This window comes from Carassius carassius, chromosome 41, assembly GCF_963082965.1.
Source record: "Carassius carassius chromosome 41, fCarCar2.1, whole genome shotgun sequence".
In the NCBI taxonomy this organism is placed as follows: Eukaryota; Metazoa; Chordata; class Actinopteri; order Cypriniformes; family Cyprinidae; genus Carassius; species Carassius carassius.
This window is the reverse complement of record NC_081795.1, coordinates 2,488,688-2,503,572: the sequence shown is the minus strand read 5'-3', so window position 1 is coordinate 2,503,572 and position 14,885 is coordinate 2,488,688. Positions and strand designations below refer to the sequence as shown.

Genomic DNA, 14,885 nt, shown 5'->3' with positions numbered 1-14,885 from the left:
AATATAATGTTAATTATATTATATATTTTTATAGGTAAAATATAAAAATGCCAACACTTAAACACTTAAAAATAATAGTATTTATAGTTACTATTTTTAAATACAAGATTAAATACAAAATATCAAATATTTATAAAAATATAATGTTATTTATATTTTTGTTGATATATATATATATATATATATATATATGTGTGTGTGTGTGGTATTTATTAATTCAGATTTTAGAGATAAAATTATAAAAGTAGTAAATATTTTGCCAAAACTTTATAAATAATATAATATAATTAATATTTTAAATTTTTTGATCAATGAAATATATAATATATATATTTTATATATGTATAAATTATAAAAACCTATTATAAAAATGTATTATAAAAATGTAAAATAATTATATTATAAATTATAAAACATATAAGACATTTATATATTATTTTCTTAATAGATCAAATGTATAACAAAAAGATAAAAATGGTATTTATATTGGTATTTATAGGGCATTTATATTATATATTTTTATAGATATAATAAAAATATATATATTAAAGAAACTATAAATGTAATTGTATTTATATGTTTTTTAATAGTTTTTTTAATACCATTATGCTACCATGAAAAGTTGGACATGCACCAAGGTAGTATATTTTAAGGAAATTTTTGTTCAAATCATGATATATTGAAGTACATAGCATTGACATCACTATACCATAAGACCACCACAGTGATTCTCTGTGATAGTGCATTGTGGGCCTGTCACGCTGTCCATATGTTGGTGGCTGTTTTTTCTGGATGATCCAGATCCTGGAGTCAGACTTCTGTGAGAACAACTCGCTTCTTTTGTCATGCTAATGAGCTGTAACTGACAGGAACGCGATTGATAGAGAGCGAACGAGGAGCAAAAATAGAGAGAGTTGAGCTCTAGATATTTTTCACTATATTTCTTTCTTAAATACAGTATGTGTGTGCAAGAAAGTGTTTTGAGTTGTATGTAGGTATTTGCTCCAGCTAGAAAGAAAAAGAGATTCACTGTGTGACACTGCCGTCGGTGAAGATGAATGGCATGCACAGGGCCGCACAGTCCAGTCATGTGACTCTCAGAAGATGGTGGGTTTGGTGGGTTATATCCCATCATTCCCCAGCAGCAGTATAGAGTGGTATTGTACAGTCAAGTTTACTGCGCTATAACTCGACACACAGAGTTCAGACAGCGCTGTGCTCTCTCAGGCAGACCTGTGTCAACATTTGTAAAATGTTCACTTCACAAGCAGCTTGTCATCCGCTTCTGAAGACATGATGCGCTCCAGCCAGAAGGTAGGAGGACTGAAGATGTGTTTGAGAAGAGCCGCGTTTATAAGTCTTTATCTTTTGAGTCTGTCACGTTTAGTTGCTGAGAAATAACATCCAGGAACTAGGATTATTTTTGTTGCTTAGTTTTAGGTAAAGTAAGTCATGCTAAAACCATAATTTAGATACATGTCATGTCTTTTCATACAATCTGGTATTCACAGAAGTCATTACATGTTAATTTTTGTTTCTGTTTTTTTTTCACTGATTTTACTCCAAGATTACTTCACATATTCCATCTGGGCCTATATTTGATAATTTTATGTACATTTACTTGCTGTCACTTAATACTTATAAAAAACAATATGTCTATTTTTTATGCTCAGTTGTTCAGTTCAATTGTACACGTATTTCTTTTGGCTAGAAAGTACTCTAATTTACTCTTAATTTATACCTATAAGATTGTGTAAATTAAAGCAATGTCCCATCCACTGATCACATAAGATCAGTGATCCCATCATCTCAAATAAGCATGGTAAATGAACCAATATAAATATAATTTTTGAATGTATTTGTTTTGTATTAAGGATGTCACGGCGGGAGATGGCAGTGATTATGAGGACAGCGTTATCGATGGGCTGACGGGGGACAGTGAGCCGTCTCAGCACCACGCTCGACGCTATAAGACCATGTCTGCATCTTTCTCTGCTTACTCCACGTCAGCAGGGGGCGCCTTCGCTGGGAGCGACAGTGGGAGCAGCAGCGGGGCCGGAGCGGGACCCTCAGATGGCACACAGGTGGCCAGTGTGATTTATTTATTACTGCTGGTTCCTGTTTCATAATATGTTTCAGTAGAAACACATTAACAGCAGAGAGATGCAACATCAGTGCATGAATGTGACAACATTAATGGGTAAAAGTTCCATCAAATGAGTAATGTTCATTAAAATCAAACTTATACAAACATATCCTGGACCTGTGTGTGTCCGAGCAGGGCGTCTATGAGAACTTCCGTCAGGAGCTGGAGCAGAGCGTGAGTCCGCTGGAGGTCCACGAGGAGAGAAGCTCAGCGTTCAGCGACGAACAGAGCAGCGTGACTCTGAGCTCGGCTTATCTCACCGACCCTCTGCTGAACGTGGCCGCCGTGCAGGGAACCGTGCGCAAAGCCGGACGCCTCGCCGTCAAAAACTTCCTGGTGCATAAAAAGAACAAGAAGGTGGAGCTCGCCCCTCGCCGCAAGTGGAAGAGCTACTGGGTGTCCCTCAAAGGTGTGTGAGTGGTGTGAGCGTTTACCTGCCACCATAAACAGGTTTTACAACATCCTCTGAAAAGGTTTGTAAGAGAAGAGGAGGATTGTGTTTGTTGTGTGCTGTGATATGGCTATAATATCAACTCCCATAATTCACCATGTAACCTCTGACACGCTTGTTTGTTAAATATCCCGGCAAATTTGATGTTTTCAGCTTCTAAGTGACTAAACACATCTCCCTTATTTAGTTTACCTTACCAATTTCTCAACATAAAAAATTCTTTACTGACAATTTAATGTGTTTTTGCTGAATAAAATTTATTTCTTTCACAAACAATCTTACTTGCCCTAAACCATAGTGTATATACTATATATAAGTTCCTCATAACTGGATACAGACAGTGTAAGACATGTTAGAAAGCTCTGTATGGAAAAGCTGCAAGAACAATCCATTAAGTGTCTGCACTATAGTGGATTCTGTATAAGAAAGCAGCGCTGCATTTCTTATTTTGGCCACTGGAGAGCAGAGTTCAATCAATAAAGCCATATAACTCCAATCTATTGGCTATTCTGCTTCCGTTCCCCTGGAAACACCATCTGTGTGTAATTGAACTCACGTGATTAACTTTGAATTTCGGATTCTTGTCCTAATTTGTCCTCCCAGGGTGCACTCTGTTTTTCTATGAGACGGATGGCCGGTCAGGCATCGATCACAACAGCGTCCCTAAACATGCCGTGTGGGCCGAGAACAGCATCGTCCAGGCCGTCCCAGAACACCCCAAAAAAGATTTTGTCTTCTGTCTGAGTAACTCGCTCGGAGACTCTTTTCTTTTTCAGGTAACTGAACATCCAGTGCAAAACCTTCTTCATTTACTGATGCTGAACAGATAATGTAACAGTCTGAGTTTCATACACTATATAAAGTCTGACTTACTGATATGTTCACAGTAGTAGCACACTTAGTGCATACTGCACCATGTAAACTGTTTATTGCATACTATGTTTTCCTAGTCTAGTAGTCTAATAAACCTGGCATTGTATATTATGATTATTGGTGGATCTTTGACAAATTGTTTTTGTTTTGCTTAAAAAAAAAACGACTGCTGAATGCATAATTGTAATGCATTTTTTACAGTATGCATTATTTGCTACTTCATTGGCATTTATTTATTAACAATAAGTATGTTTAATTTGCATTTTAATCCAAATTTGCTAACTTTGAGCAGAACTGATCAAAACTCACAGCTATAGTAGATAACTGTCACTGTTTGGGATTTACAAGTTGCCTAAAATGTCTGTTTTTGCTTTGTTTTGCTGTTGATGTGCTCTCTACAGTCCCTAATGCATTACATGTACGTGCATTTGCATTGCTTTGAACGATCTCTGTAGATCCCATCTTCTCACATGCCATGATTGGTCAGTTATGTACAATGCCTATGTATTGGTCAAGCTAGTTTTCAGTCATTACCATCAGCAAGCATAAAAACAATGCAGTGTAGAAATCCTAGCCAGGACATATCAAGACTTATGGTTGCCCTTGTTTAAGTCAAATTGAGTGCATTGCATTGTGGGATGCCATAGTATACCAGCTGAAAAACTACATATTTCATTCATATAGGGAATTTTCTCACCATGCACAATATACATACTACATGCTGCCAGAAAAAAGTAGAGTAGTGTGTAAATATGCTATTTAACCTTTGACCCTTGACCACTTTCTGTAGACGTGCAGCCAGACTGAGCTTGAGAACTGGATCACGGCCATCCACTCGGCCTGCGCCGCGGCCGTCGCTCGGCAACACCACCGCGAAGACACGGTGCGTCTGCTGCGGGCCGAGATCCGAAAGCTGGAGCAGAAGATCGACATGGACGAGAAGATGAAGAAAATGGGAGACATGCAGCTCTCCGCTGTCACCGACGCCAAGAAGAGGAAGACCATTCTGGAGCAGGCTAGTGATTGGTTATTTACCATGTCTGGGTCTGAGTTACCCACAATCCTACATGTTTAGGGTCAGATCATCTAAAAACTGCAGCCAGTCAGAACATATTTGATTTTGAGGTGTGCTTTTTTCCTCAATGAAAAAAGTTATAAAATAATGATAAAATGATCAAATAAAATATAAACATGTATTATAAAACATTTAAAAGTATTTTTTAAAATCTGTTTAAAATTGCAATTAAACAATAAAATTGTCAACAAAAATCATAGTTGACTGTAAATAAAGCTTTAGTACCTGAAAATGTTTGCAATGTACTCTTCCATTAAAATAATCAGGGTCAGTAAGATTTTTTAATTTTTTGAAGAAAGTCTCTTCTGCTCCCCAAGGCTTCATTTATTATGACATTTTTATTTTTATAAAAAAAATGCCGTAAAAACAGTAATGCTGTGAAATATAATTACGATTTAAAATACGGGTTTTCTATTTAAATATATTTTAAAATATAATTTATTCCTGCGATGCAAAATGCAGCCATTATTACAGGCTTCAGCTTTAATATCATTCTTTAACATTTCTCATCATGTTGTGCTGCTTCATATTTTTTCATGGAAACATTCTTTATTTTATTTATTTTTTTATGAATAGAAATGACATTTATTTGAAATAGACATTTGAAAAGTAAATCTTTGAAATATATTTGTTTATCTCATTTAATAAACAATAATATGGAATAGGGTTTTGGACCAATGAGATTTGTGGGCGGGACTAACTAGCACAACATGATAAGAACAGAAACTATTGACAGAAGAAATGTTTTAAAGGGATAGTTCACCCCAAAATGTTGGTAACCCATCAGTTGGTGGTAGCCATTGACCTCCACAGTAGGAAAAAAATACTATGGAAGTCAATGGCTACCGGAAACTATTTGGTTACAAACATTCTTTAAAATATCTTATTATGTCTTAAACAGAAGAAAGAAACTCATAGAGGTATGGAACAACTTGAGGGATGAGTAAATGATAACAGAAGTTAAATTTTTGGATGAATTGTCCCTTTAATGTTCAAAATTATTATTGTTGCTTGCCTCTGGTTTGGACAAAAAGAGTCTGTCAGTGCTGTTTTGTTTCCCATAATTATTGTATCAATATCGTAAAGCATTACGTTACTATCTTCCTCCGTATCCGCCGTATTACTGCAGATTTTCATCACTGTAATTCTGATGCTGTCACAATGTTGACAGAACATTGATTCACTCCACACACTCGCTGCAAAAGTTCACGTTCCACTCAATGGATGTTTACGTAAGACACAGAGCTCAGAATGGCCCGCGGCCCATCAGGAGGAGGGTTAGCGGGTGCCTGTGTGTTTGTGTGGGTAGTTAATTTTGGCAGCGTCGGGTTACACACTGTGCTCTGGTGAATGGCAGCAGGGTTGAGTTCCTCTGGAGTCCCAGACCTCGCTGCCAGTGGAATGTGTGGCACTGTTGTTTGCTACTTTGTGTGTTGTCTGGACCGCTGCCCCCTCCGCCGCGACATCCAAAAAAAAAGTGGCTGGGAGGAGACGCCGTGGTGTATAAACGCACTCCACTTCCCTCCAAACACCATTTTATTTGATCACACCAGACTAAACGAGGCAGGGAAGCTTCTAGATATCTAGAGATGGTCCTTTAATTCTAAATATAATGTAATGACCTTGTTTTTCGAGATATTGTTCTTTTTGTCAAATATTAAATGCCGCTGGCCTGCTGTAAACCAGGTTCTAACCGATAATTTTCTCTCTTTTCCTCACAGATTTTCCTGTGGGAGCAGAATTTAGAGCAGTTCCACATGGATCTCTTCCGTTTCCGCTGTTACCTGTCCAGCCTGCAGGGTGGCGAGCTTCCCAACCCCAAACGCCTGCTGGCCTTCGCCTCCCGTCCCACCAAACTGGCCATGGGCCGACTGGGCATTTTTTCAGTCTCTTCCTTCCATGCACTGGTAATTATCCCTCAGTTTTCCATAATTTATTCAGTCAGTTTACTCCTATATATAGATATTTCTATTTGGATAAATAGGTAGATATCATTAAAGATTTTTCTAAATATACAAAATTATTTTATATGTATTATGTTATTATGCATTAAGATATATTTTGCATATAATATATATATATATATATATATATATATATATATATAGGTAAAAAATATTAGCTTAAATGCACTCTAAGTCGCTTTGGATAAAAGCGTCTGCTAAATGCATAAATTTAATTATATATATGTGTGTGTGTCTGTGTGTGTGTGTGTCTGTGTGTGTGTGTGTGTGTGTGTACATATATATACACATACACACAGTATATATAAAATATATTTTTTAAATACAGAGGAAAATAAAAATCGAACTTTTGTTTAATTTGAGGAAATTATTTTTTTGTGTGAAATATAATATTGACAAACAGTTTTAGAGATTTCGGTCTTTCTCCTTTCAAGCAGACATAGAGAACAACTCCCTGGTGTCATTAAGGGAACTTACTTCGGTATCTAACATATTTCAAACAGAAGCATTGCTTAGAAACCTACATCAAGAGCATCACTATCGCTCTATTTTTACCCAGAATGCATGTATTTACCTGCTTCCTTACCTCCCGTCAGTGTTGGTGTATATAGGTAATGGATTTTGGCATAAAAGGAAACAGTAGTTTAAGGGTCGCTCGTTGTATTTTCTCTTGGATGTGGGCCATGGCTCTGGCTGATCAATACCTCCATCATCAGATTCGCCTCCAGCTCTGGCGTTCTGTGTAGGAGCTAGAGGACACTGGGATACAGGGAGGTTTTATTTTTGTCTATGCAGCTTGGATGAATGTTTTTTGTGTGGAGGGGGTGGGGATGTTCTTCAGTATTCACATTCTGAGAGGATGGAGAGAGAGGATAAGTGTTGGGTCCAAATGAAGTGCTGTTGGCCCGTGTGCTGTTCTTCACAAATAATGGCTCGGTTCAGAGAAGTGGAGAGGGTTTTTGATGCAGCCCGAGTGCTTTTCTCCATCAGGAGACCCAGAAATGCCACAGCGCGCTCAACACAACGAGCGTGTATAATTTTTGAATGACACTGAAAAGAACTCACCAAACACTTCACTAACCTTTAAAATCCATCTGTACCCGAGTGACCACAGGAAGCAAGTTAGTTTTGTATGTTGGCTGCTCATTTATGAATGATTAAGTGTTTATTTGATATTAGTAGGGAAAGTCACATCTACCAACTGTTTTTGCTGAAAAAGGAATAAAAGAGCAGTGATGGATGAAATCCGTCCTCTGACATTTCTTTTGAGAAAGTAAGAGCAAGAACAATTGTGACAGACTGAATGCAGTTTATTGAGAAACTTTATTCTGAAAATTGTGTGATGGGTATTTGTCTTTTCAGGGTTGTTTGTATTCAGCAAACGTACATGCTTATTATTCATTCTTATTTTATTAGTGATTTAAATGCAGGAGAACTCAAGAACACTCCTTAAATACACAGTCACCATTAATAATCAGTATTTGTGAGCTTTGTGTTTGCTGAGGGGAAAAAGCTGATCTGATCTGGACATTGACTTTTCAACTGAATATCAGGAAAAGCAGCTAGTTTCTCGCTGATCATTAGCTGGTGCAAGCTTGCAAAAACCAACAACAAACCAGCTACCAGTTTAGACCAATTTGTGACCAGTTTATCCCAGCTAATGACCAGTTTAGACTAGCTTTCAACTAGTTTACTCTGCTGATGAACAGTTTAGACTAGCGAAAAAGATGCATTTAGACCAGCTAACAAGCAGTTTAGACCAAGTTTAGACAAGCTAATGACAAGTTTAGACCACCTCATGACATATACAGATATATACACATATCTAATTACCTGTTTAGAATACCTAATGACACATTTTGACCAGCTAACAGTTTAGACTAGCTCATGATGCATTTAGATCAGATAAGGACCATTTCAGATAACCCCATGACCAGTTTAGTTTAGTAAATGACTCATTTGACAAGCTAACAAACAGTTTAGACCAGATAATGGCCAGTGTAGACTAGCTAATGACCCAGTTAAGACCATTTAGACCACCTAATGAGCCAGCTTATTAATTAGTCCAGCTACTAACCAGTTTTAGAAAATCTTATTACCTATTTATACTACGGTAGTTAATAAGCAGCTTGCACCAATAATAGCCCATTTAGACCTGCTAATGGCCAATTTATACCCAGATACTTGAACACCTTTGCTTATGAAGCTCATGGCTGAACATCAGTGTGACTGAATCAATGAGAACAGGTTTTACCGAGCAGCTGTGTTCATATCTCAGACTCCTGCTAGGAGCAGTCTAGTCAGTTTGATCGCTGGGGCACACAGTATGAATGTTTTCCCATACCTCATGTGGCTGTTTTGTGTCTGTAGGTGGCGGCTCGCACTGAGAGTGGCGTGAGGCGTAGGACACAGGCGATTTCGCGCTCCACTAGCAAACGCAAGAGTCGCTTCTCCTCACTATGGGGTCTGGACACCCACTCCAAGAGAAAGAGTAAAGGTCATCCCAGCATCAGCCAGGTAAACTACACACACACTTCATTCACACTTGGTGTTTTCTTCCAGAAGTCATAAACATGCATATTATGCACAGATCAACAAGCCCTGCTTAAAAAATAAAATGCACCTTAATTTGCATGCTGGTTTCGGACATGCTACATGCTGGTGGTTCTGGTTGACCAGCAAATTTTGCAAATCTCAAGCAAAGGACAAAAGACAATATGAGCACTTTTTTCAACGAGCAGATGAAATGAATGCTATAGAAAACACATAGAGTTGGTTTTCATGTTTTGGTTTTGGTGGGTGACTGCTGAATGATAGATGATCTTTTGAAACAGGTTTTTGCAGAAGGAGATGACCAAGTTCAAAGTCCTCTTGAAGGCATGTTTGAGGGTTCATCCTGTGAGACGACGGTAAGAAACATGCATCACTACATCTATAAAAGTGAAAAGTGACAAAAACATTCAAAATACTATGTGAGCCCACTGCTGCAAATCAGAATTGCCCTGTTCAGAGAGATGCGCTCTGGGCCAGATCTCTGGAGAGGTTTGGCAGAGATGTGGGTGTATATTCATCACTGGCGTTGGCGGATGTGTAGGCGTTCGTGGTGTAGCCACAGTACAGGTGGTTGTGCTATAATCCACTGACCTGGGGTGCAGATAAAAGTGTTGATGTTCTGATTCACTCACTCCATCATAAGCAGAGAAGGAAATATGGTGGAGTGGGGGATTACAGTGCATTTTTATCCATGTTTAATGGCTGAAAAATCTTGGGTCAGTAAGATGAAGTCTCTTCTTCTCACCATATAATTTACTGAAGTGATCAAAGCTGTATTTTCAGCATCATTCCTCCAGTCTTCAGTGTCACATGATCTTCAGAAATCCTTCTAATATGCTGATTTGCTGCTCAAGAAACATCTCTGATTATTATCAATGTTGAAAACAGTTGTGCTGCTTCATATTTTTGTGGAAAGCATGATGCATTTTTGATGCAAGTTAAGGTTCAAAAGATCAGAATTTATTTTAAAATCTTTTATAACATCATAAATATATTTACTTCCACTTTTGATCAATTGAATGCATACTTGATTAATACAAAAAAAATAATGGTAGCGTAATGTATACTGTATACTTAAAAAAAAAAGTATGGAATGATTGTATGCTATATTATTGTCACATACTCTCACAGTGTTTAAAAACACTGAAATAATAACACAAAAATGAAATCCAATTTTGGGTGAAAGTGTAACTTTTCGCAGTCCATTCAAATGTTTAAAAATCATTTTTGATACTATTTCCAGTTCAGTGATCACAATGGAATTTGAATATCAAGTTAAGAGCATTGCATCATGGGAAACGGTACACTATGCTCTAGTTGTATACTGTACATTTTGTCACATGTATGTAAATGTATTTTATGCATACAGAAAATGTGCATACTTTGCACAAAATAAATACTTCAGAAATACTTCAGCATGCTGTTATGGTTTTCCAATTATGTCTTTTTTTATGCTAGACATTATAAGAATAAAGTGCACCTCAAGATAGTCGATGAGTGCTTAGAATTAATGAGATGAGGATGATCATCATTTCACATGATTAATAGCATCTCTAAAGGCCTCGTTCACAGCTGCAGCTTCACCTTGCTTTGTTTTATCACACTACAGAAAGACACCAAGACACCAGTGAAATGTCTGCCAAGACCCAACACAGATCACGACATCTGGTCCAAAGACCACCTCACTCCATCATGGGTGCTGCTGCCAAACGACCGGCCTGTGTTAGCCATCATCCAACCTGGAGAGTCGCCCCTCGACATGCTGGAATCCATCTGCAAGGTAACGCCAGGAAATCTTGTCTTTGGTGCAAGAAACATTCGGAGTTCTCTTCTGATGACAGATGTTTTCAGAGAGTGGCTTCAGCCTTCAAGGAATTGAATGTCAGTGTGAAGGTCACTGGTGTAGTAAACTCAGATGCAGTGTCCCTCAGAGGGTTTTTAAAGTCTCAAGCTTGTGTCCACCCTGTATAAAGCAATTTATTCGCATGCATGCCGAATGCAAATGTACTGCATCCTCTCTGATATGAGCGTTTGGGCCTTTAAGCGTGTGATTCCTGTCCATCTGGCCCACTGAGAAGAAGATACAGCCCAGTAACATGTCTTGGCATTGCTCTTCATCCACTAAATGTGTGTCTGCTTTCATCTCTCCTGGTCTCTCTCCAGGCTCACCAACTGGACCCCACTAAACACTACGTGCGGCTCAAGTTCCTCATTGAGAACCAAGTGCAGTTTTATATCCCCAAACCGGAGGAGGATATTTACGATCTGGTAGGTTTGGAGTTAAACTCGCTCTCCCACCCGCTGCTTAGATGCTGTCTCATTACTTTCATCCTGCTGGGACATCACACTTCATCCAAACACCCTTTCTCTTCCTTTCTCCTTCACGCTTTAATAACAAAATCCTCCTTTCTTCTGTGGACACAAAAGGAGATGTTTTGCCAGTCCTTTTTCATTTTGAACTAAAAATTAGCATTTTTAGCAATGGAATTGCTTCATTCTTTCATCATCCTTTAACATCTGGTCAGCGTCTTCATTTATTATGTTTTGAGTGTGCAGGTCAGACATAATCTATCAAACAGCAACATACAGTTCTGTCACTCTTGACCTTTCATGCCGCCCCATGTGTGTGTCGTTTATGCTCTTTGAATGTGGAATATTATCGTCGTGTTCAGTGGGATATTAATGAATAATCTCCTGTGCTCTTCTTCTCAGCTGTATAAGGAAATCGAGCTGTACTGTAAGATCAGGAAGGTCATCCAGTTTGATCGGGATGAGTCCTGCATGATTGGCTACGGTGAGAGCCAGAATCAAATCATGTCTGTTTTACACTCACCTGTTTATACTGGGAATTTTACAACTGTGCCTGGAAAAGTCTGGGAAATGACAAGTGTTCCCAGTAGTTTTCAAATGATAGTTTCAACAAAAAGTTTACATATATTTGAGTACGTCCACTCACAGTAGTAACTTAATAAATGCTATTTTATTTGATCTTATATGGTCATTTTATGCTGGACGACAAAATGAGATCACTTGACCAGCTGAATCAGTCTTATCGCTTGTTTTTGGAGACTTTGGTTAACAGAACTAGTAGTAGCCCTTTATTGTCACTAGTCACAAGTACCAGCGAAATTAGCCATCAACCTGTCCATACATACTTATACAAAACATACATACAATATGACACGGTGGTGGACAGGACAGGAAGACAGGGAATTCTACTGAACTACCGAAAACAGTTGCTTTTCGGTGATCTTACATCCACATCACAAAATGTCTTTATAAGTTGTAGCCGTGTTATTTTAGTATTATTCATATACTATTATGGTATTTATTCACTATTTGAATTTGCTTTTATTTTTCAATTTTCATGTTTATTCGAGCTATTTTAATTATTTTATGTGCTTTTGTCATTTTTATATTTTAGTTTTCTCTTTATCTACAGTATATTTTTATTTTATTTGGTAATTATTTCAGTTGGTTGTAAAAGGCGAAATAAAAAATTAAAAAATAGAATTTTAAATTTAATATTGTTTAAATTTTAATATAGATTTTTTTTAAATTCAGTTTTAATTAAATTCCCCAAAACTAATTTTAATACTTTTAGTTTATAATAACAACATGTTGTAGAAGAATGTATTCTTGACTTTTATTTTTGCATTTATATTTATTAGATTTTTTTGCATTTGTGATTCTATTTATTACTACATGTGGGAAATCCTAAAGAGAATATGCTAATTTATATGTCTTTTATATGTCTGTATAATGGTGGTGGTAGTTAAAGGGACAGTGCTGTGAAAAATGAATCATTCTACGAAAATGTATTTTATGCTCCATGGAAGAACAAAAAATTCAGATGGGTTTAAAAAGACATGATGGAGAATTAATGATGACAGAATTTATATTTTTGGGTGAACTATCCCTTTAATAATCTGAGGTTTGCTTCATGATTATACTTGATTATGACTTCTATCACTTCATGTCTCTGTCTCTCACAGGTTTTTCTATCTCTGTGGTGGAAGAGGACAGCGTTCAGCAGCTCTATATCACTGACGTGAGAGCTGGAGGACTAGCGTTCGCTAAAGGTTCATTAGCATGTTTCACCCCCTAATTACATTCTCTTTCTCTTTTCACCCCTGTCTCTTGGTTTGTCCTTTTTTCTTTCTCTCTCTCTCTGTCTGTTCAGCATCTGTAAAGTAATTGCTGTGATATCAGCACTGTGATCCTGGTGTTATGAAACATGTTGTCAGCTCTATGGGGTTTCTGAGAGCCAAAGATTGCAGATTTAGTCTCAACCCTTCTAAACTCTGAATAATGACAAACGATAGAAAGAATCAGATAGACGATTAAAGTAGGATGTATCATGCCAAACAGGATTTTCCTTGCTCGTCTTGAAGATTTTGTAGAGCATTTACAGGCATTTTGCATACAGAAACCTTAAAGGTACAGTAGCAGATTTGGCACATTTAATTCTAACATTGGAGAATCTAAATAAACAACAACACTTTGAACTGAATTGTTTTTCAGTATCGAATGCATTTTAAGTACATTTATATTCAACATTTCTCTTACTCTTTTACACTAGACATTAGCTAATATTATAATTGGATTTCAGGGCAAAATATAAAATATGGCCCCTTTAAATGACCATCAGCACAAGCGTATCTTGACATCCAGACACTGTCAACATGCTGAATAAGACTCTCGTCTGTCTGAGTGATGTCTGCGTGATCAGTGTGGCAGGATCAGGTCCGACTGGCTTATTGCTGACATTTCACATCGCCCAGAGAACTGGGTCAGAATCAAAAAGCTAGAGACAATCTCTTTTTTTATTGCATCTATTTATTTTGCTGCTAGCCTTCAAATCAGTGAAGAAAGGGCATTGTATTACTTATATGACATATTTCAAATTGAAATAGAATATTGTAGTAAAATAAAAAGTAGGGCATGACTTGATTTTATATGTTGCAGTCTCACCGGATTGTAAAAAGCGGGGTTTCCATATCAAAAAACAGTTTTAGTAATTCAGCTTATTCTATCTTATTTTATTTCAGTTGATTGCCAATGCAACATTTCTAAGTTTAGTGTTAGCAAGCTTTAAAATTCAAGTTTTTAATCTGATATTTATTTTATTTTATATTAGCTTTTATTTTATTTCAGCAGTTTTATTTTTGTATTTATTATTATTTTTGCAGTTGTTGATTTTAATTGTATTCATTATGGAACAAGGAGGAGAAACAAACTCTATTTATTTTTTCACATTTATTTTTGCATTAATGTATCACGCTAAATAAGACCAAAATCATGATCTTCACAGTTTTTATATCCTTTGTTAAACTTCAGAAATTCTCCCTTTGCTTTTTGTTTTTATTAATTGCTTGGAACCTCTATATATTTAACAATGTCTTCCACTTTGCATGTCTCAAGAAGTCTATGAATGCAATATTTCACTACTTAATTATTCATGAAATATTACCATATTTAAATGATTGCAGGTCTGAACGCAGGAGATGAGATTCTGCAGCTGAACGGGAAGGACGCCCGGACTCTGACCTTCTCTGACATGAAGGTGGCGTTCGCTCAGGTCTCTCTCTCTCTCACCGTCAACACGCTGCCCCCTGTTGACCGCCGGCAGCTCTGCTTCCTGCCACCGAGACGCTCGGACGCTGTGGACAACATCTACACAGACATCTTCTCTCAGAGTCAGGGTGAGGGTGCCCAGAGATCTGCTGACCCGTTTATTTGACTCTTTTGATTTGACTGAGGATGCTATAATGCTTCAAAATAAACGCTAACTAGTGCATGTTAAACTGCATCACTTTTATA

The 14,885-nt window shown here is 37.2% G+C and overlaps 1 protein-coding gene across 7 annotated transcripts in view; it reads left to right on the top strand.

Moving 5' to 3' along the window:
• Positions 1-14,885, top strand: part of LOC132123418 (rho guanine nucleotide exchange factor TIAM1-like) — an 83,434-nt gene that overhangs the window by 47,052 nt on the left and 21,497 nt on the right. For all 7 annotated transcript variants that reach the window (XM_059534015.1, XM_059534009.1, XM_059534011.1 and 4 more), the window contains 12 exons: positions 1,875-2,084; positions 2,282-2,555; positions 3,201-3,373; positions 4,261-4,485; positions 6,267-6,452; positions 8,880-9,026; positions 9,344-9,418; positions 10,672-10,842; positions 11,226-11,330; positions 11,775-11,856; positions 13,058-13,144; positions 14,555-14,767. In XM_059534015.1, coding sequence (XP_059389998.1) covers positions 1,875-2,084; positions 2,282-2,555; positions 3,201-3,373; positions 4,261-4,485; positions 6,267-6,452; positions 8,880-9,026; positions 9,344-9,418; positions 10,672-10,842; positions 11,226-11,330; positions 11,775-11,856; positions 13,058-13,144; positions 14,555-14,767 — 1,948 coding nt within the window. The remainder of the gene's footprint in view (positions 1-1,874; positions 2,085-2,281; positions 2,556-3,200; positions 3,374-4,260; positions 4,486-6,266; positions 6,453-8,879; positions 9,027-9,343; positions 9,419-10,671; positions 10,843-11,225; positions 11,331-11,774; positions 11,857-13,057; positions 13,145-14,554; positions 14,768-14,885) is intronic.